Source organism: Chanos chanos, chromosome 8 (genome assembly GCF_902362185.1).
Source record: "Chanos chanos chromosome 8, fChaCha1.1, whole genome shotgun sequence".
Lineage (NCBI taxonomy): Eukaryota > Metazoa > Chordata > Actinopteri > Gonorynchiformes > Chanidae > Chanos > Chanos chanos.
Genome location: NC_044502.1, coordinates 35,232,130 through 35,255,790, shown reverse-complemented (window position 1 = coordinate 35,255,790; position 23,661 = coordinate 35,232,130). Strand labels below are relative to the sequence as shown.

General features: G+C 39.8%; 1 protein-coding gene across 1 annotated transcript; it reads left to right on the top strand.

The window, feature by feature from the left end:
- The first annotated feature begins 671 nt into the window (after positions 1 to 671).
- Positions 672 to 22,162, top strand: LOC115819634 (collagen alpha-6(VI) chain-like). Its single transcript, XM_030783137.1, has 40 exons — positions 672 to 747; positions 953 to 1,561; positions 1,744 to 2,331; positions 2,704 to 3,273; positions 3,477 to 4,082; positions 4,189 to 4,749; positions 4,966 to 5,523; positions 5,801 to 6,376; positions 6,606 to 7,190; positions 8,232 to 8,575; positions 8,727 to 8,805; positions 9,958 to 10,103; positions 10,545 to 10,637; positions 10,737 to 10,790; positions 10,966 to 11,037; positions 11,172 to 11,198; positions 11,429 to 11,473; positions 11,635 to 11,688; positions 11,877 to 11,939; positions 12,083 to 12,148; positions 12,962 to 13,015; positions 13,123 to 13,158; positions 13,386 to 13,448; positions 14,098 to 14,160; positions 14,287 to 14,349; positions 14,482 to 14,544; positions 14,873 to 14,923; positions 15,091 to 15,126; positions 15,261 to 15,323; positions 15,421 to 15,483; positions 15,588 to 15,623; positions 15,716 to 15,752; positions 15,996 to 16,007; positions 16,212 to 16,705; positions 16,839 to 16,941; positions 17,133 to 17,801; positions 17,996 to 18,080; positions 18,357 to 18,471; positions 20,576 to 20,702; positions 21,999 to 22,162. The coding sequence occupies exons 1-40, from the start codon at positions 672 to 674 to the stop codon at positions 22,160 to 22,162; spliced, it is 8,169 nt and encodes a 2,722-aa protein (XP_030638997.1).
- The last annotated feature ends 1,499 nt before the right edge of the window (positions 22,163 to 23,661 follow it).

The window sequence follows — 23,661 nt, the reverse complement described above, 5'->3', positions numbered from 1 at the left end:
CCATAACAATGCGTTTTTATTAAAAAGAAAATGTTAGATGTTAAATGCTAAAATTTTCCTGACCAAAATGGACCACAGTTGAATAATTATCCTTACATAATAGTATGCTATTACTATACTATGCTATACTATTGCATAACTCAATATAACCACTCAAACCAGGTCACTGGGGTCTATTTATTATTCACCCCAAGAAAGTATCATTGTTGCAGCATTTTCTCTATTATTCTATTACCCTTGGAGAATAGTTGGATGTTTTCTCAACAAGACATACTAAAAAGTGCCCTTAGTAAGAAGATACACATCAATAATAATAAATAATAAAGTGAGTGTGTGCTCAGAGGGGGGTGGGGTGCGAACGAAAAACATGCACTGTTTATGCAAGAGGCACTCTAGATAGAACACAATCTGTTGAAAAGCCCAGAGCTGGTACCACAGTTGATGTAAATATTTACATGTCCAAGTTTACTGCATGTTAAGAACATTACAACCTTACTGATTTTTTTCTCTGGTTTTAATTACTGTCACGTGTCCCAGTTGCTTGGTACTTGTTAATTCTGTTCAGAAACTAAATTCACATGCCATGCGTGATGTATCATTATTGACTGGTGTCATGTATAATAAAGTTAAATCTGATTGATTATTGTCTCAGATTCTGAAACACTTCATCCATGGAGCTGCCTGGGGGGTTTCTGAAAGCCTTCATCATAGCATCATGTTTTCTCACAAGTGCTGCACAGAAAACAGGTACACATATATTTACAATTTGAATGCTGGTTACATAAAGCAAAAATACTGCCTATTTTGTTCAGTTTACTTTGAAAGTCATGTTTGTATATTGTTTTTAAATATAGCTGTGGTCTCACTGTGGTAGGCAGCTGGAGGATGGCAGCTTATATATGTGTGAATGAGAAAAAGCTTATTGTCTGCTGAGACTCACTTCCTTTCTCAGTCTGCACACAGGAAACTGTTGCTGACATTGTCTTTTTGGTGGATGGCTCCTTGAGCATTGGGGATGAGAACTTCCAGAAGATGCGAGAATTCCTCTTCACGCTGGTGAATGGTCTTGATGTTGGCCCCGATAAAGTCCGAATAGGCATGGTTCAGTACAGCACCACACCGCAAACAGAGTTCCTGCTCAACACATTTGAGAACAAGAAGGACATCCTCAATTATATTGTGAATTTGAAATACAAGCGTGGAGGTACCAAGACTGGCCTGGGATTGGATTTCATGTTGAAGAACCACTTTGTTGAAATAGCCGGAAGTCGCTCTAAAGCGGGAGTTCCTCAGATTGCTGTTGTCATCACTGATGGCAAATCACAGGATGAGGTGGAGCCTCATGCACAGAACCTCAAGCGTCAGGGGATCAGGCTTTATGCCATCGGAATTAAAGATGCTGATGAGAACCAGCTGAGGGAGATTGCCAGTGAACCACATGACTGGCACATCTATAGTGTGTCTGACTTCTCTGCTTTGCAGAGTATCTCTCAGACTTTTGTGCAGTTGCTGTGTACCACAATGGAGGAGGTCAAGAGACAGGTTACATCTGTCCCTGCAGGTAAAGAACTTACTTAGGATAGCAGGAATAACACTGATGAGCAGGTGAATAAATTCCACTGAAAAGGAAGATATTATTTTCTTATGTTTCTTAAGAAATTGTGCTTTATTGGGTCATTTGACCTGTTGTCCTATATGGTATAAGTTGAATTCAGCTCAGTATGATATTTTTCTCTCCCTTAGGATGTCAGGGGGCCGGTTCGGCTGATATCGTGTTCCTTGTGGATGGATCCAGCAGCATTGTAGATGCTGACTTTCAGAGGGTGAAGCAATTCCTCCGCACTTTTGTAGAGGGTCTGGATGTGGGGCCCAGCATGGTTAGGGTGGGGGTTGTACAATACAGCGATAAGCCACAGAAAGAGATCCTGTTAGGAGGTTATGCCAACAAAAGAGAGCTGCTGGAGAACATTGACAGGCTCACTCACCTACATGGAGGAACATATACTGGTCTGGCCATCACCTTTATCAAGGATGAGTACTTCAACTCAACAGAGGGTAGTCAAAATCGTCAAAATGTGCCCCGGATCGCCATGGTGATCACCGATGGTGAATCTAATGATAAGGTGATAGAATCCGCTAAGGACCTGCGAAGGCATGGTGTCATCGTCTTTGCAATTGGTGTAGGGAAAGCCAAGAAGGATGAGCTAGAGGCCATTGCAAATTCCCCATCTAAACATTTTGTAGTAAGCCTCAAAAGCTATGAAGAGTTGCAAGGACGAACAGCAGATATTATGAGGACAGCATGTACATTTGTGGTGGACCAAAATCGAGGTAAATCGTGTCTGTTGTGGCTTGTAAGTTCCTCCTATTTTAGATGAAATTTAATTGTCCATATTTCAAAGTGCAGTCCCACTATTCTGCATGGTAAACTTGAAATACCTCAACCTATATGGGTCATTCACAGTGGTCGGTAACACATATTATGCACACAGTAATGGTCATCCAAAAAAGTTTTTGTGTGTTAAAAAAAGTCATATGTTTGCATCATCTTCATTATTTAGACATGTGAAAACTTTGTGTAGTTGTCTATTGAAGATTTTGATTAACTCAGCGTCATATTTCTTTCTTTTCTCATACACTTTTAGAAAGTATTTTCCTCTGATGTGAAGTGAGAATTAATGGCTGTTGAATTTTATGATATAGCTATCATTCCAAGGTATGCCGACGTGTTTGTCCTGGTGGATAGTTCAGCCCAGAGAGAACAAAGCGTGATCAAGAGTTTCTTGTCTCGGCTGGCCAATCAGCTCAACGTGAATAGCTCATCTCATCGCCTCGGCGTTGCTGAGTTTGGTGATGACGTTTCTGTGATCTTTAAACTGAACGACTATGAAACCAAAGGGAAAGTTTTGTCACTCATTCGCAACATCCAGCTGAAGCCCAGCCGACAGCGGAATATTGGACAGGCAGTGGAATACGCCAGTACTCATCTCTTTACAAGTGAAATGGGCAGCCGCGTTGACCTTCTCCACAGACAATATCTGATCGTAATTACAGCAGGGAGTTCAGATGACAACATTTTCAGAAACGCAAGGACAATCAAGAATCAGGGTGTGACTGTGATCTCAATAGGACTGAGCAGAGCAGATGAAGATGAGCTTAAAGTCCTTGCCTCTCCACTTCATAACTTCAAGATCTCAGCAAAAAATTCTCAACAGATAGCTGTGGATATCAAGACACTGATAGACACTACTGAGGATGTTACAGTTATTGAAGGTCAGTGTTTCTTTAAGAGATGTACTCTTCTTCCTCTGGATGTACACTCTGTGGTCTTTTAAGTGTACCAATGGATATATTCAAACCATGTTTTGTTTTTGTGTTTTTTCATTATTTTGCAGAGAGTTGCTTTGAGTATATTTAAAGAGATTGTAGCAGAACTGTTTAATTTCATTCACATCTCTTTTTGTTTCTTTGAACAGAGTGCCTAACAGTCAAAATGGCAGATATTGTGTTTATTGTGGATGAGTCAGGTAGCATTCAAACAGAAAATTTCAGGATAGTGCGCAAATTTCTCTATCGAGTGATTAATGCTCTGGACGTGAGTGAAGAAGGCATCAATGTTGGAGTGGTGTTATATAATACAGAGCCTACATGTGGATTGGACCTGGGTTCAAGACAAGACAAGGCTGATATTCTACCATACATTAACAGCCTGCCATACAGGGGAGGAGGAACAGAAACAGGCAAAGCCCTGAGGTTTGCCAGGACAAACGTTTTCACCAAGGAGGGGGGCAGCAGAAAACACCTTGGTGTTCAACAGATAGCCGTTGTCATCACTGATGGAAAATCCTCAGATAATGTTACCATGGCTGCTGTTGAATTACGTCGTCACGGAGTGACGGTTTATGCCATCGGGGTGAAAGATGCTGACATGACGGAGCTGCAGCAGATTGCTTCCAACCCGTCTAAAAAGTTTGTGTTCAATGTTGAAAGTTTTACGAAGCTCCAGACACTAGATAGAAGTCTGAAGAGAACTTTGTGCCAGACCATCAGCAAACCACCCAAAACGCAAACTGTCAAAAGAGGTTAGAGTTTCAATAAAAATCAGTGTTATGAGTCACGATGCTGTTGCTTTAACTATTTCACAAATATTGTTTGTATTATTTCACAACAGACATTTGTTTGTTCCAGGATGCGTGAGGACAGACGAATCAGACATTTACTTCCTTATTGACCAGTCTGGGAGCATTAGCAATTCAGACTTCAATGACATGAAACAGTTCATTTTGAAATTTTTGGAAACGTTCCCTATTGGGCCACAGCAAGTGCGCGTTGGTGTGGTGAAGTTTGCAGATGAAGCAACACTGGAGTTCAGCCTTTCTCAACACACAAACAATGTCACCCTGAAGACAGCTGTGAATAATATGCAGCAGAAGCGAGGTAGCACAAAAACAGGCAAAGCACTGGAATTCATGACCTCAAAGTTTGAAGAAGCTGAAAACAGCCGTGGTGCCAGGGTACAGGAGATTCTTGTCGTCATCACTGATGGTAAATCCACAGATGATGTGGCTGTGCCAGCACAGAAACTGAGGAACCGGGGCATTACCGTCTATGCGATCGGTGTGAAGGATGCCAATGAGACTGAGCTGCTTGACATTGCTGGGGACAAAAAGAGGAAATTCTTTGTCACAAACTTTGATTCTCTGACATCTATCAAGGATGAAATTGTCACTGATATTTGTTCTGATGATGGTAAGAGAGCTTAGGGATTTTATTTTATTAATATTTTTTTTAAGACATAAAACATAAATAACACTCAAGTTAAATGGCTATTTATTCTTTCAACAGCATGAAGTAACATAAAAATGTGTCTGTGATGCTGTTGAATTGTGTCTCAGACAGTGATATTTGCAGACCCTGACTGCAGAGCAACAAAGACACCATTCATTTTTTTATTCCTCTTCACAGTTTGTAAGAGTATGGTGGCAGATATTCTCTTTCTGATTGACGGCTCTAGAAGCATCAGCACAGATGATTTCTCTAAGATGAAAGCCTTTATAAACAGCACAATGCAGAGAGCAGTTATTGGGCCGAATAACGTGCGGCTTGGTGTGGTACAGTTCAGCACTTCACAACAAGAGGCATTTGCTCTCAATCGTTTCTATGACAAAATGCAAATGCAGCAGGCTCTCACTGCCATACAGCAACTGGATGGTGGCACTCTGACTGGGGCAGCGCTTAAATTCCTCCCACCATTTTTTGAATCGGGCAAAGGTGGACGGCCCGGTGTCCAAAAATACCTCATTGTGATAACAGATGGTGAGGCCCAAGATAAAGTTGCTGAACCTGCTAAGGACCTTAGAAACAAAGGTGTTATCATTTACTCCATTGGTGTGGCCCAGGCTAACAGCACACAGTTGCTGGAAATTAGTGGCACTACAGACCACGTTTATGTGGAAAGGGATTTTGATGCACTGGAGAAGTTGCAGAAGGACATCCTGCTAGAGATATGTACCGCTGAAGATGGTGAGTTGAGATTGTTTCATGTTTCAGTAAACTTGGAGACGTAACAAATTCTGTAGAGATTCTTCCTTGTTTTATGCACATGATCAAGTATAAATATGCTGAAATAAAATACTTAAAGAGGTAAAATATCAGTCTAACCAGAAATTAGGACCGGTGAGTTGTGTAGACACGAAGATGATTTCCTCACCATTCCCTTTTTAAAGAAATAAATCCTCAGCATGAGCAAAAATGTATGACAGCATCTCAAAGTAATCCTCTGTTCTCTGGGTCTCTTTAGATTGTCAAAAAACACAGATAGCAGATGTAATCTTCCTTGTGGATGGTTCATCTAGCATTTTACCAGAAGATTTTGAGAGTATGAAGCGCTTTATGACCTCCGTGGTGAACAACACCCAGGTTGGAGAGAATCGTGTACGCTTTGGCACCATTCTCTTCTCTAACACAGCACAGTCCAGTTTCTCCTTGAACCAGTACTACAGTCGAAGGCAGGTGCGGGATGCCATCAACGCTCTGACAGCACCTCGTGGAGATACCTACACAGCTCAGGCTATGCAGTACTCCTTGGCTTATTTCGGACCTGAGCACGGTGGACGGGGTGCCGCGCATATTCCTCAGATGTTATTTGTGATCACAGATGGTGAAGCCACAGACCCACACAATTTGCCCACCCGGTCCAGTGAACTGCGGAAAAATGAGATAAGTGTATATGGAATTGGGGTGAAAGGGGCTAAAAGAAGTGAGCTGGAGATCATCACAGGGGATGAAAAGAAAGTCTTCTATGTTGACAACTATGCAGAGCTTGAGGCCCTGCATGTAAACATTTCCAAAGTGGTCTGTAACAGTTCCATGCCAGGTAAACACAAAGATTCTTAAACAATCGTACAACCTACAGTCAACAGGTTATGAATTATATATCTTGTTTTATTCCATATGTACACACAAGCCATGTATTACACATGTATTATGACTGACTGACAAACAAACATGCTGCACATCAGCTTAAATATTATTTCTATAGATTAAGTGATAAATTGATTGAGGGAGTTCACATTCCTTTGTCATTTGGTGGTAATGTCTTTCAGAGTGCACGAAAGAAGCTGCAGACCTAGTTCTGTTGATAGATGGGTCAGAGAGAATTACAGAGAGCTCATGGAAGCAAATGAAAGAATTCATGAGGCGACTTGTGGATGAGTTCCGTATAAGACCAAACTATTTTCAAGTTGGTGTGGCCCAATTCCGCCACACCAAATACAGAGCAGAGTTCCATTTGAATAAATTTGACAACGCAGCGGATGTGAAGAGTGCCATTGACGTCATCAAACAGATGAAAGGTGACACAGGCATTGGGAATGAACTGCGGCACATCAAGGAGTTCTTCCATGCGAACAACGGAGGTCGAATAAACCAAGGCATATCTCAAAACCTGCTCCTGATCACTGGTGGTGACTCAGCAGACAGTGTAACAGAGGCTGCAAAAGAGATCAGAGATATGAACATTGAGGTGTACGTTATTGGAATTGGGCAGATTAAATTAAGACCATTGATTGATTTTGCTGGCTCCGTGCAGAAAGTTTTTAACAAGGACAGTTTCTCTGCTCTGCTAGTGAACAAGACAATATCTGAAGTGCATGATGCCATTTGCAAACCAGACCAACAACAACCAAAAGGTGAGCTAACATAACTTCACTGTGACAATTTTCATTAATCACCTCAAAATCACCTCTATACAAGAAAACCCTGATTGGCAGCATGATTTAGTGATTTTGACTTATTTAGGGAGCACCCTCTCATAGCTCAAACACATTAACAGTCAATTTTCTGTCACACTGTCAATTCTGTTATTTGTATAGTTGTATCACTTTATAGTTGTTTGTGAGATTAACAAGCGAGATCATGGAAAATCAATGATGGGTAAACAGTATAATCACAATTTTATTAAAAGAGGGGCCAGTATTTATAAAGTTTCTCAGAGTTACCCTCAGGAATTGTACTAAAAGCAAATTTCCATGTGAAATCACTTCTGCCTCAGAGCAAGAGTTATTGATAAAGCATTTATTCCTGCTTTCAATGAGGAGCAAAAATCGCTTTTAAGAGCGTCCCTCACTGTTCACAGCTTTTGAAGCAGTAAAACAGATGTTTGGGCTTAAATGTGCATCCCTTTCACCTCAATGTCAAGGTGTCAGTGAAAATGTGAGATATCTGGAATGATTTAATATTTGGTCAGCATTTTTTGTCCTGTTGCTTGGAATAACAACATGAGAGTGACTTATCTTTGCAGAGAGTTTGAAACCTATTTCCGTGATTACTGAATCTCTCAACATGTCTTCTCTGAGAAGCTTTTCTCTGTCAAAGTTAAACAATACCACATACTTGCAGTAATGTGGTATTGTTTTATAGGCTATCTGAAGGACATCACTGCTTTCTAGAATAGTCCTCAAACATGACTCTCTCATTGTCAATCACTATGTTGATTCCTATGTACTTAAGACACAAAGATGCTCTAAATTTCAGTCAGACGTGCTTTTAAATCAGAAAGCTACTGGGGTTTGCTGCTCTGAGACACTTTATGAATGGCACACAAGGTAGTGAAATATGGATCTATTTAAAATTCTTGCTTGGTAGTCTGTTTATTTTCCTCTCTTGCATGAGACCCAATATTGGTCCCAAATTTCTCTGATTTTTCCCAAATTTTCTTTTTTGATTTACAGGCTGCATTATAGACATTGGGCTGGGATTCGATATCACCCGTCGCATAGGCTCACAGAAACTTTTCAATGACCAAGCGAAATTAAAGACCTACCTGCCTCAGATTGTCCGCCACATGTCCAATCTGAATGACTTGTACTGTATCACAAAAGATGGTGTTGAGGAGCGAATTGGCTTCCGTGTTGTGTCTGCTGGTGGGAAACTGATATATGATACAAACTTTGAGAAATACAGTGAAGATGTGATTAAAAAGGTGATGGACTTATCACCTGAAGATCTATCTTTTAATGCCCAGCTTCTGTCCTCGTTTGAAGAGAAGTTCAGGTTGTCCAAGGCTGGTGTTAAAGTGAGTTACATTTCATTCTCATTGTCACCCTCAGGCAAATCATGCCATTTACTGACAATACAGTCTGCACCATTTGTCTTCACTAACGTATGTTTTCCTCCTTGCCTGATCTGTCCTTTGCATGTTCATCTATCTTACTGGTCCCCTGCAGGTGCTAGTCATCTTCACAGATGGACTGGATGAATCTGTTGAGAACCTTATGCTTGCTTCAAAGGGCCTAAGGGAGAGTGGTATGGTGACACTACAAAACATGATCATATAAAGATTATTTCCTCAGATGACAGATGTGGTAACACTACATCCAGATTGAATAGCTCCCTTACTGAAATCAAAGTCAAGTTCATGAGCCAGTTCAGAGCAGACTATTGAAAGTAATTTTAACTGGATTAGATAAGTAGAAATAAAGCTTATGGCAGTCTAAGTGTGTAAGGGTTGACAGGCCAAGACCCAATTGCAGACACAGTAGGATGAAGGGGGAAAAAACCCCACAGGTTTATTAGAAAAATCAAGTGATCTCAGAAACTAAGTCCAGTCCAGGGTCAAAACCAAAAGATCTGCAGAGCAAACAAATCCAATACATAAGGCAAAAGGTAAGTCAGAACTAATTCAATCAAGGTCAAAGCCAGTAATCCACAATGCGACAAATCCAAATTGGCAGGCAAAAACAGGTCAAAGTAAAAAAAAAAAAAAATCAACTCACCATGGCAAGAACACACAAAGACAGGCACAGGAAATAATGGTCACAATCTAACAAAGAACAGGTACAATTACAATTTAGCATTTGGCAGACGCTTTTAGCCAAAGCGACTTACAATCAGTACATCAGTCGGATTCCTAATACCTCATAAACAGAAATCGCAATAAGACTGAGCGTCAATTTACTCCTTCGTATTGCACCCCTGGAATTCTTTGACAAACATAAATACAAGACAAGGGGTTGTGTGTTTGTGGTGTGTGTTTTTTGTTTTGTTTTGTTTTTTTTTTCTTTTATGGAAGGGAGGTTAGGCATTGAGGGATAGGTGGGTTCTGAAGAGGTACAAATACAGGACTTAAATGCACAGAACAATTAATAGCAAAGACAGACTATTGGATGAAACAAACCAGGTAATAATAGGGATCAGGTGGGGGGCAGGGACAGGAGTACACAGGAACAAACATGGAACAAGCACATGGCAATACCAAAACACAAACAAAAGCACAAGGCATGAAATTCACAGAATGGCCAGCAGGGCGGCCAAGTTCCACAGCCCTGGCAGAAGTACTGACAGAAGTGTGTAGCTCAATATTAATAAACCATAAAACAAATATTATCCCAATACTGGGATGGTTTTAAGATACCTTAATGTGAACTGTAATGTGACATATCGTATTTTATGAACTAGGAGTTCACGCACTGCTGACAGTGGCCCTGGAGGGAGTCCAAAACATCAATGATCTTCAGCAAGTGGAGTTTGGCCGTGGCTTTGGCTACAAGCAGCCTCTAATCATAGGCATGCAAAGCTTGCCCAGTACCATGTTACAGCAGATTGTAAGTCATGCAAATTCCTTTTTGTGAATTCTTTAGAGAGCTAATCAGTGTAAAAGTACCAGTGAACAAGGCCTTCCTGAAAGTAAAGAAGGAAAAGGAGGGGGAAATTATCCAGACAAAAATTTAAATTAGTCTTGCGCTACAGAGTTTCAGAGTAAAGTCATTTTAAAGCAGGAGGAACAAGATCGTGTTAGTCTTCAGAAACTGCTTGTGTTAAGAGTTCAGTGTGGCCTGGCACTCTAGAGCTAGGGAACTGTGATGTCTCTGGAAAAAAGCTTAAATCAAAGGTGCAGTAGATAAGAACACCTGGGGCTATATTTAATCTTAATGTTTTGATAACGTTACCACAATTTTTCCATCCCACTTGCTTGATCACTGCTCTGCACCACCCTCCCAAACATCTCTCTCTCTCTCTCTCTCTCTCTCTCTCTCTCTGTGTAGGATACGGTGGCTTTAAGGGAGTGTTGTAACGTCATGTGCAAATGCTCTGGCCAGGAGGGACCACGGGGCCCCTATGGACCTCCAGGACAAAAGGTGATGTATCTGATCTCAAGTAAAAGTAATTTGTCTCTAAAATTACCATGTGAAATCTTTTGGACAATTTACTAGCTATCTTTATCTGGCATGGAACAGGGCTCACCTGGACAGAGGGGCTTCCCTGGATTCCCAGGTGATGAAGGAGGACCTGTAAGTGTGATAATGTGTCACTGAGTTACGCCAGCATACTGGCTATTTATGACACAGGCAATTTATTCTGCTTGCAAAAGAGAGCTAGATGTTCATGGCAGTCTAATCTAACAGAGTGAAAATAAAAAATTTGCATGGAGAACACATTGTTTGTGTGTATGCTTCTTTGATAAAGGGAGAACGAGGGCCACGCGGCTTAAATGGAACACAAGGCCATCAAGGCTGTCCTGGGAGAAGAGGTTTCAAGGTAAAGCCTAGCACTTGCCCTGGTACACACCTACCATAACTGACTCATCACCTGTTCCAGTATACACCTACCATAGCCAGTCTAAGTCTCAGAATGGAAATATCTCATCCATCTTTCCTTCATTGTTTTTGCAGGGTGGCAGAGGCTATAGGGGTGATCAGGTGTGTATCTGCAGTGTTCAACCTTACCCAAGCTCAACCTACCATAACTTCAATTATGTAACACAAGGTTTACATAACTTAATGTTTATGTAACATAACATAACTTTTGCAGCCAACAGTAAAGCCTATTAAGACTATTCTTGTTGTGATGGGCCATAATAATGTGTATTCAGTCTCTTTTAACTGAATTATGATGTAATACAGCTTGAGATAAATTTGCTGTTTGATAGGGAGATGATGGAGAAGATGGATTGGATGGAATTTCTGGTGAACAGGTAATTATAGTTCACACTCTTTCTGCAGAGAACGTTGTATTTGGCCCTGCTCTAAGCCTTTTATTGGAAAAATGATCATACAAAGGTTCATTTGGATGAATTAATACATTCCTTTTTTCAGTTGTCTGATTTATTAATTAGAGTAAATCTGTTCTCCTCAGGGTGTCACTGGAACACCAGGGGGATCTGGACAGAGAGGAGACCCGGGCAGTCCAGTAATTCAACTCCAACTTTACTTTCCTTCAATTCCCCATTCATTTCATTCAAAACAGCAGCTGTGCTGTACTTCTTGTCCATTTATGCAATGCTGTATACTTCCACTAAAAAACCAGTGCACTTTTCTTCAAAACATAAATAAATAGTATGAAAAACATTGAGCTTCTACTCTGTGGTCCTGCCACAGGGTCCGAGAGGCATCAGGGGAGAGCCAGGTGTCCGTGGGGAACATGGTCTGAGAGGAGATCCTGTAAGTAGAATTTTCATGTTCAGCCTTTTCAATAGGATATTACATCCTATAGGGGATGATCCCCAAAGAGACTGAAATCAAAAATATAAACAAATATTGACTGCAGTGTGACTTTTTGCTTGTATAATTTTTTGATGTGAAAGGGGGAGCCAGGTTATGACAACAACATCCAAGGTCCAAAGGGTGAGAATGGCAACCCAGGAATACAGGTGCGTCAATAAACATCAAGTGTTCCTAATTTCTTAACTTCATTTGTTCTCATATGGATATTGCTCTAATTTATGTATATTTGGGTCACACAGCTCTCATAAAGGCATTTCAACCAAATGTGAGTTTTTATTTAGTCTTGTATGGCCAGGTGTTGATTTTATTTGCATTCACTTTGCAAACACTCTTTCACAAAGTTTTTGCTGTTCGTTTTGCCTCATTAAATGACTATCCAGCCCAAGAGTCAGTATTGCATTAAATTATTTTCACTATAAACACACACACACACACACACACACACACACACACACACACAGTTTTATACCCATCAGTGTAGTGTGGTTAGCGTTTATTAAATAAATGGCTGATTGATTTCTAATAAGAGAGACACTGAGTACAAATATAGTGCCATGCAGCAAGGGCTAAGCCACAGGTTGCAAACAGAATGTGTGCAGTCCAGGCAACTCTTTGTTTGGTTATTTCTTTTTCTTTTTCTTCGTTTTTTAAATAAATTTTTGTGTTGTTGCTGATTTGTGTTAAAGGCAGATTTGTGTGTTTAAGAAAGAGCAAATGAGCACACGGGGTTGGAGGGAGGGTGCAATGTTCTGCAATTCATTAAGGAAGGTTAAGTGACCTGCTCAGGCAGCCCTCTGATAAGCAGGGCAATTAAAATAGGGGATTTACACATCCTTGATGCTGGGCTCCCTCACAATGTCTGAGATCAGAGAATAAGTGCTTACTGCCAGTCAGAAGCACAGTCAGCAATGACATTTTTCTTTGCATTAAATTCTATCTTGTTTTGCTACTGATAATAGGGAGATGCAGGACCAGATGGTAAACCTGGACAAGCAGGAGACAATGGAAAACCAGTGAGTTCTCTTCCAGCTAGATCAAGATGTGTGATATAATGGTTTCACATGTCAGCACTGATGCCTTCTTACCCTCTGTTAAAGATGTTCCACTTTCTGTTTTAAAGGGCCAGAGAGGCAGAAGAGGTCCACCAGGCCTTCCGGTAAAATATCAGTGTACATAATATTCACCACATTGTTTGTTCAGATCAGCACAACCGCCATCGTGTTTGTTACCAGAACTCATTCCTAACATCTATATCTTTGCCATGATGCATTTACTGCTCTAACTCCATAGTATTTTTTTTTTAAAGCAGAGTTTAGGTTGAAGCAAGCTGTGTAGTATAAATTGTTTTAGTTGGTTTGTCTGTGTTTTCTTGTGTGATGATAGGGTCAGAGAGGACCACCAGGTGAAGAAGGATTGGGGGGGCCCCCTGGTTCTGCAGGCCCAATGGTAATTATCTGATTTAGTCAATGTGGTCTGCCTCTCTCTATCCCTTTAATAAACCATGTTATTTCGATCCTTGGCATCACAGATGTATTCTATGTCTCTTGAATATTTTTCTTTGTGTATCATGCTTCACTTGTATTTTACAATGTTGGCATAATAATTTCCAAGTACAAACAGTAAGGAATTAGAATCAGCACAACAGAGTATGTTGTGTCATCCTGTTTAATCAAAACCTTTAAAGCCTCTCCAGTCATCTCATAAAATGACAATCAAGATCTGCTTGCTATGCAGTAAGCAGCCAGTAACTTTCCCCTTTATTATTTCCAGTGAACTGAAAGTAGAGCATTGAAACACTAAACACATCTTCAGATTCTAGAACGTTATCTACTCAGAAACTCTTCTCTGTCATTTCTATACAAGGTCAAGAACAACCTCACTGAGGTGCAAAAGGCATAACATAAAATGAGGGAATGAACCTGTGCGAGAAATAACATTTCATCTCATTTTAAAATTAACACACCCTTCACATTTTTTATCCTAACAATATCTTTGAGCTTGAATCTTATGAGTCATCCTATCTTCCTGATCTTTTGTAGCACTGTGTTTCTATTTTTGTCAAAGATTTAATTATATCTCTAATTCATTTCGTTAGGGGGAAAGGGGTCTTACTGGTGTTAAAGGACAGAAAGGGATGCCTGGATTGCCTGGACCTCAGGTGAGTCTGTACATAAATTGTAGCTCATTTTCCAGAAATCATTTAATTTCACTGATCAGTCAGTGAGGCTACTCACATTCAGTCAGAAAAAAACAATAATAGAGAACACATCTGGCTTTCTGTTAGGGCTCGCCAGGGTTGCCAGGAGGCTCTGGGTCTAAGGGGAGTTTTGGCCAAAGAGGACCAAAGGTATGTGAATCACACTAACTTCACACTAAGACATTTTTTTCTAAGACATTTTGTTCACACCACTTGCTGTACAGTGTTCCCAAGTGTCCCTCTTGTGTCAAATGTCCTTCTTTTATCTATTTGTGTGTGCAGGGCCAGACGGGTGACCCTGGGGTTAAGGGAGCTGATGGACCAGCAGGCCCAAGAGGACTACCGGTAAGCAGTCAGCCTGTGTTAATACAGTATTAATCAGAGAGGACGTAGAGCATGGATGCTTCCCCATGTATCATAGACACTTCAAGTGTCAAGTGTGGACACCATGCTGCAAGTTAGTATATCTCACACCCAGTAATATGGGTGTGAAATATGCAGATGTTGAAGTTGTGTTTGTCTAGCATGCTAACATGCTTTAGCCATAATCAAGGGCTTTTCTATGTAACATAAGTGCTTAATGCATCAGAGACTGGTGTAGTAATATGCGTAATAAAATAACGTAATAAAATAATGATAAAGTACTCCGTATGTCCTTATCTGTCTCCAACAGGGTATGGATGGTTTAGATGGGTATGGAATCCCTGGACCTGAGGGGCAGAAGGTAGAGTTTAGTTACTTTTGATTTTACCCTGCAACAACACAAGTGATTGTTAGTAGGTGGAATTAAATGTTTTTGTTCATTTATTGAATAGATGACATATTATAGGGCTGAGGAAACTCTTGGATGGAGCGTGAAAACAATTTTTGATCTTTCTTTTCATCTTAAAGGGGGATAGAGGTTTTCCTGGATATCCTGGATTACAGGTGAGTCATCTCAGTTAGCCATCCTTTCAGATAATTAAACCTCAGTTAACTGCCCTCTCAGACAATTTTTGAAAGAAACATAAGCTAAACATTTTTATTTTTAAATTTTTAACATGTTTTTCTCTGGTCCTCAGGGTGAGAATGGTGACCCAGGAAGGCCTGGAGCAAAAGGAACTAAAGGCAATCGTGGAAGAGCGGTTAGAGAGATTAGATAAAAGTATATTTTAAGAGATACGTTGTTATTGAATGATTGGTTAATTTTTGTTAATTCATCATTGATTTGTTATGAAACAGGGTAATGCTGGTGGGCGTGGCCCAACAGGTGATCCTGGGACATCAGGACCACCAGGACATAGGGTCTGTAATTATATTTTTGAGGCCTACATACTTGGTTCATAATTAATCCACTATTGCCAGTATGTCTTTGTAGTATTTCTTTTCTTTTCTTTTTTTTTTGTTAGGGCCCCAGGGGACCACCAGGAACCACTGATATGTCTGTAAGTTTTTGTCCTGTTCTTCATTATTTCAAGTTTACTTTTGTAGTATGCTCCAACAGGTACTTAAAGAATTGTTCCTTCTGTTCTTTCAGCCTTGTCAACTTATCACGTATGTTCGTGACAAATGTGGTAAGTATATCTTTGTCAATATATCAAACAGCAGATATTTTTGTTTCATGAGTCATTTGTCAATATTCTGCCTTTGATATTTACTGTATTTACCAAGGCATCTCAAAACTTTTTTGTAGTAGACTGTTTTATTTCATTAGGTTCAGGTGTTGGAATTCAGTAAATTGGTCATTACATGTGGCTTAACAGACCTTATGACTTAAACTATCTCTTACACGCAATGTTGTCTTTCCTCTCCACCAGCTTGCTGCAAAGGTAAGTGTTGTATTTCAACTTTTTCCAGAATTTTAAGCAGATCAAGAACTGGTTATTTGTAGTGCAAATGAATGTACCTCTTAATTAGTGCTCTGGAACTTCATCAAAAGAATGGGGAACACCTACTGTAGAGAAGAAAGGCAAACTGAAGTAACTTAACTAAGAGGGTAATGAAATCTGTCATTCTCTCTGTCATACCTCTAGCCCAAACATCATGCCCTGCTTACCCTACGGAGCTAGTGTTTGGTCTGGACATGTCTGAAGATGTGACTCCACAGGTGTTTGAGAGAATGCGTTCCACACTCCTGTTTCTTCTGGAGAATATCAACATCGCTGAAAGCAACTGTCCTACAGGGGCACGTATTGCTGTGGTCTCTTACAGTGCCAACACCAAATATTTGATCCGCTTCTCGGACTACCAACGCAAGAAGACTCTTTTAGAGGCTGTGCAAAACATTGCTCTGGAGCGCACATCAAGTCGCCGTGACATTGGTGCCGCCATGCTCTTTGTGGCCAGAAATGTCTTTAAGCGTGTCCGTCGAGGAATGCTGATGAGGAAGGTGGCAATTTTTTTCTCCAACGGGCCATCCCAGGACACCAGACCCATCATCACTGCAGTGCTTGAGTTCAAGGCTCTAGACATCTCCCTCGGTGTGATTGCTTTCAGGAATGCTCCCGATGTTCGCCGAGCTTTTGAGGTAATTGGCTAAATGAATGCAGTGGTGTTTCTAAATCATATAAGGCTACATCCCTTTCAAGAGGCTTTTATTGAATAAAAGTTAGAGGGTGAAGATGGAGGAGGGCTTAAGATCTGCTTTTTCTGTAATACAGGCTGATGAGACAGGGAGCTTCATATTGTCTGTACTGGGAAGATCAGCTGACCTAAGCAATAGTCCTGAGCTGAGGCGGATCCAGCAGTGTGTCATATGTTTTGGTAAGACCAGATAAAACTTAGACACTATTTGCTTTTCACAAATGTCATAATATGGTGGTATAAATACATATATTCTTTTTATGTCAATATCAGATGAGCCTTTAGATCATGTCATATCTAAAGCCATTGGTGGACATCCAAGTAGACAGTGTTGGGTTTTGGTCATGTTTAATTATCTGCTCTCTACTCAGATTACTGCCGCCCAGCAAGTGAATGTGCTGGCATAGTTCTAGAACAGGTTCCCAAAGAGGTGGATCTGGACCTAGTTGTACTAATGGATGGATCACGCAGCCTTGCAGCAGACCAGTACAGTGGAGTGAAGGAGGTCTTGGGCTCTTTGCTCGATCAGATAGTTATTAGCAGACAACCAAACCAGGCTGGTGGGCAAGCCCGGGTAGCACTCTATCAGCAGAGCTCATCCTATGTGGATGCACAGGCTTCAGTTAAAGAGATATTCAACCTACAGCAGTACCGGGATCGTGACCAGATGAAGAAAATTATTCTCCAGGAACTGCAGCAAACAGGTGGCTACTCCACACTTGGTAATGCTGTAGAGCATGTCATAGAAAATGTCCTTTTCAGAGTTGCCAGGGCTCGTAGGAACAAGATGGTGTTGACTATTGTTGGCGAGGAGACCTCCTACTATGATAGAGCCAAGTTGGACCTCATTTCCAGAGTGGCTCGTTGTCAGGGCATAATACTGTTCACCCTGACAGTTGGGAACAGCTTTAACAGCACACAGGTGGAAGACCTGGCCAGCCTGCCTGTAGAGCATCACATGGTTCACCTGGGTCAGCTGAAGAACGGAGAACAGGTGTACGCTATGCGCTTCCTGAGGACCTTCTTCCAAATTCTAAACAGTAAGAAAAAATTAGGATCTTCTTGTTCAAAGGATGCTGATATCATACTAAACCAAAGGGGAACGCAATTATACTAAAAATGATTCTTTGTCAACCAGATATAGCTAACTAGCAGTGGGTGAATGCTTCCTTATTTCTTACTGATCACTGAAAATTTTCCATTTTAACTGTTTTGTTCCCCTCTCTGGATACAGTCAAGCTTAACAGCTACCCTCCTCCAACTATCAAAGAACAGTGTGATAGCCAGGTTCTATTAGCTGCAGAAAGGCCCATTGAGAGGTAACGTATAAATAATGATCTACCTATAAATCATTTTAAGTCTAAGCCATGTCTTGGTATTAATGAGTTGTATCCACTGAAATGGGGCTTTTTTTGTCCATTTAAGCAAAAGTAAGACTTACAAAGTACTTCCTGTTTGGCACAGTAATAAGGTTCATAAATATACTGTATCTGCAGAGCATTAGAGATGCATGCAATGACAACATTACTGAAAAAAAATGGAAAAAAAGAAAGGTTGTTTTTTTAAATAGGGTCCCTGTGCCCACACCTCCTGAGGAAGAGGAATACACAGGGCAAGAGGAATACACTGAAAGCCCACAAGGAGGTGGTCAAACAACACTTGATTCAGGATTTGGGGAGCAGGAGAGCTTTGGGCGTGGAGACTCAGATGGTGAACAGATGAATTTTCTCTAAATTGCGTCTCTCTGCTAACAGTCATTCCCATGGTGACCTCTAGTGCCTATTTGTACTAACTGTGGACAGCTCTTATGGGGCCAGGTGGAAGCAGTTGTGTTTGTTAAACAAAAGCTTAAAAAGTGAAGAACGTTATCTCTTTGTTTGTTTCAGCTAAAAGGATGTGAAATGTTTCATATTGGAAAACCTTCCTGCCAAATTTGGATCAAAATTCAACCCACCTAAAACCAAAAGAGGAAAAAAAATAAAAGAATACAAAAACAGGCTATGCAGTTGTCATTTAAAACTTAAAATTTGCCACGGAAAAATAAAAATTTGTATTAAAATCCATCCGACTGATATTGGACACATCAAAAACCTGATTAATAGATAAATAATTTTATTTGAAGAAATAAAATCATTCTTAAAATACAAATTAAAAGACAATAAGTATGCAAAATATGAACAGCTACACCTATGTGTAGCTTAAACTTAAACTCAACGGTACCACTTTACAATAAGACTATCCTAATAAAGGATTTATGAATGGTTTATAATTAGGTAATTAATTAGGTCGTAAACACTTTATAAATCATTCATAAACAATTATAAATAAGTTATATCACAGTTTAAGCGATGTGGGCTCACTATTTGGCAAGACCAAGTTACTGCTGCACTTCCCATCTATTGATTCTGTTAAATCTCAGATCTTGCTAGTTGCTTAGCTTACTTCATCTTGTCCCTTTATCAGTCAGCATGTTAAACTGTTATCTTCATCATCTCATTTTTACAACCATTTATTAATGAGTTACAAACATTTATAACTAGCAAAAGGGAGCTTTATTGTAAAGTGTAAAACACATCACCATTTACTAATGAGTTACTAACATTTATAACTGGCAAAGGGGAGCCTTATTGTAAAGCGTAAACACATCACCATTTACTAATGAGTTACTAACATTTATAACTGGCAAAAGCGAGCTTTATTGTAAAGCGTAAAATACATCACCGTTTACAGTTGCTGGGTTTTCTCTAGAGTGATAATACTGTCTCTGCTCTTTTGGCAACACACCTTTTATTTTGCAACAGTGCAAACCAGGAAGTAACACACTTAACTTGCAGACACAGTAGGAGGGAACTACGTCATTCCCACATTTACAGTACACAGATAACATTCACAATCACAAGAATTAACAACACAACACAAAGACTACATGATGAACAATACACATACACGTCTACTAGACACAATGGGAAACATAAACTGAACAATAAAGAACTGGGTTCAACAACAGTCCATCGCCCCAAGGCATGCCGAGAAGCTCCGCCCATCTACCCCCCGACACGCATCACAATATACCACTTTAATATCCAGTGTGCATAACAACCTGATAGCATATGTCATATCAACACCTGTGATAATAATGAGGACGGCTGCTGATAGCATGCTGAAGATATCAAAGTAAATAATATTGCCAAAGCTTTGGTGTATGAATCTAGTAATTTGATATGCCATAATTTGGTATGCCAAATTAATGTTTTCGACTATTAGGATATGCTGACGGTGGTTAAATGTAAGCAACATATTAACAAATATCTGATGAAACTGACAGGTATAAATGCTAGCTGATGGAGAAGACAAAGTAAGCTAAGTAGCCAATGAGTTCAGAAGCTTAACAGTACAGATAGATATGGGCTCACTATTTGGCAAGCAACAGGTTACTGTTTCCCTTTTTATCTAATGTGTTATAACAGATTATCAATGATTTATAAAGTGTTCACAAACTAATTAATAACCTAATTATGAACCATTCATAACCCTTTTATAAGGGTTGTCTTACTGTAAAGCGTTACCAACTTAACAATATGTGAGTACGCATTACTCTAAATACACGCATGGCAGTTTTGCATGTTTTGTTTTGTTTTTTTGTTTGTTTATGTGTATGTCTACATCTGTGTGCGGTAGGCATGAGGTGAGGGGGTAGGGGGTGCAGCAGCATGATTTGTGTGACTGCAGCACTCTGCTTGTTCCCTGCATGTGACTGGTTCAGTAGTAAGTGAGCTTATTTTGCTTTCAGCCCTTATTTTCCTTTTGTGAAGAGTATGTGCAAAGATGGTACTATAATAATACGATTGGTGCATGCACAGTCTTCTGGTACGGCAGTTGCGACGGTAACAGCAACAGGTTTAGCACGGAAAGAGAATGCTTCCAGACATGTGGCAGAAAAAGTAAGTTATCTGTCTTCCACTTCAATGCTGCGACCAATCGACATTCCTACGAGAGCCTGTGAAATACCTTATTTGGTCTTAATGATCACGTAGAATCAAAGCTGTTTATTTTAAAGGCAAACACAATGAAATAAAATAAACAACTCAAAATAAAAGGAAAGTTTGGTCACATTTTACAAGTGAAGGCCCGAAAACCCATCCTGTGTAATAATTGTTTCATCAGATATTTTGTCAGTAGTGGTGTACAGGTGGTCACATACCTTACTGCTTCTACAAAAGAAACGTGCTTGACTGCTTAGCATGTAATCAGTATGATACTGTAAGAGAGGTTCATCCCTTCTCATAATTGGGCTCATTATGATGCTGACCTCCATGTAATGAAACTGTAAATGAGATATTTTGAATATGTTATTTCAGTACGCAAACACTGTTATTGTTTACATTTTGAAGTCCAAAAAAAAAAAAATCACTGTTCATTAACAAAGACCAGAAGTAAAAGATGCTGCTTTCTCCCATGTCCTGTGAGAATGAATGAGAACAGTATCAGATGTATGCAAGTCCATGCAGTCGCTTGACATAGGTATTTTTTAAAAACCTATTTCATTTAAAAGAATATGGGTATGTTGATACATGTATCATTCCATCTTTAATGGAATAGTACCCCTTTGTACTTTTAAGTGTGTTTTTTGGGTCATTGTCAAAAAGAGCATTTTGATGAAGAAAAAAATCCAGGTGATTGTTTCTGAGTTATGGACAAACACTTAGACAAGCAGTGTAAACATCTCTTTTGATGCAGTTTATGAAGAGCATAGTTATTTACATTGGTCTGTTCTATCCATTCTCACACTGTAATTTTTGACACTGCTTTCCATCCATTTATTAGAGACTCTTTAATGATGCCAGACATTTGTTTGCAAGTCTTATATTTGAACTACAGTAAGTGGGCACAACATTCGTAGACAAGGGTACAAAATACTGCTTGCATTTCTTCACCATTTTCTCTTTGTATTTTCTGTTTACCTTGCCTCCCAACAGTGCCTCCTGGCACTGTAGGACTACTTTGCATATATAGTAGGTGTTTCAGGAAGGCTATTTTTTAGTTTTTGGAAATATTACATGATACATATTATCTATACTCCTCTGATTCAGTTTATCAGTCAACTGAATCACAATAGATTGTTATCTGCTGCAAGTGGATCAGAGGCTTCTAGGCTGTTATAAGGTATGGATACATACAATGTGGTAGAAAATGATGGACCATAAGCAGTAACCTTCTTTTGTCCTGCTCCTACAAAGGTGTGTGCTCTATGGTACAAGATCAGGGATCCTGCCGGGACTACATCCTGAAATGGTACTATGACACTCTACAGAATGAATGCAGCCAGTTCTGGTATGGTGGCTGTGGTGGAAATGGAAATAGGTTTGACACCAAAGAGGCATGTGAAGCTCTTTGTGTTTGAGAATGTCTTCAGTATTCTGAGGTCATAGACCTCATTATTACCATATCACTGTCTGGACTATGTTAAGCCATTAAGCCATTTGTGATATAGACACAATGTCAGCAACATGAAACATATCATACAACACTTGACCGTTGGTGCTAACAAATAAATTAAAAAAAAAAAAGTCAGTAGCAAAAATTCAATAATTCCAAGTAAAGTGCAGAAAATGAATTGTTTATCATTAGAGAAACAAAACATATTTCATCAGAAAAACATATGAGAAGATGTCAGTCAACAGTGTTCAAAATTTACCTCACTGCATTGACTGTATTGTTTTTTTTTCTGTTGACTTCATGGGTAATTTAAATCATCTTTGGAGCTATTATGATATATTAGTAATGTTCTTATGCATCCAGATGGTTTAATGTACAAAAAAGACAATTTGAAATGGGCTTGTAAAGTATAAGGTCTATAACGTAAACAAATAGGTCACAATGCACTGACAAAAACTGGTATTTATTTCACACTGTTTAGCTGCACACTCCACTTTTGCATTAAACTCTATTCAGGTTGTTGGATATTGCATAAATCTAATACAAATCAGAGTTTGCTCTGTCTTTTTTTGTAACTGAGAGGAGCAATGTGTGTGGATTACAACATCTCTTTCTATGAAACAGATACACTTCGATTTGTGTGCATGAATGAGTTTGTGAGAGGAGCTGACGTCCTTAAAAGATAACGATCAGATGTACCCAAGCCGAATACGTTAATCGGGAAAACACAAACAATGTGACGGAAACAGATATTTATTCTACCCGAAGCTGCTCTTTATTATTCGGGGAAAAAAGGATGATTGACATGCCTGTGCGTCACCCATTATGTTTTTCAAATCATTTTAGATGGCCACAAGATAAACATGCCCATTCTATTTGCAGCATAGGACTTTGATTTCACTAACTAGTTGTTTCATTTACTACACATCATAGAAAAGTGATCGCTATATTCTGCCGTCGCACCCGTCGAGCCAGGTGTGGGAGCTAGCGAGACAAAAGCATGGTGTGGCAGTTGGATCCCCCCCGTAAGCATACATCACAATGAACCTTAGAACATGTAGTTTTAACCCTATGTGTTAAATTCCTGCATTTAAGGAAAAAAACAGTCGAAAGAAGTTTCATTTACCACACATTATTGAAAAGTGATGGCAATATTCTGTAGTCCCCCCACCGAGTCAGCGTAAAGTAGGCAGCGGGCTGAGAGCTGACCGTTCCCGGCCGTCACTCAGGGAGAATCTGCATCGAGGAGGTGTCATGTAGGCCCATGACTGTTATGTAATTACTGTTTTAAGTAGTAATTCACATTCCCTAGCAAACTGCAGAGATGTTAACACATCGAGAAAAACGCGAACGCAGCATCACTGGAACTTAAGATTATTCCCTTCAACTGAAGGATATTTCTCTATATTTAGGCCTACTGTAGATATTTCCAATGCAAAACAGAATCTTTCAATTCATATGTAT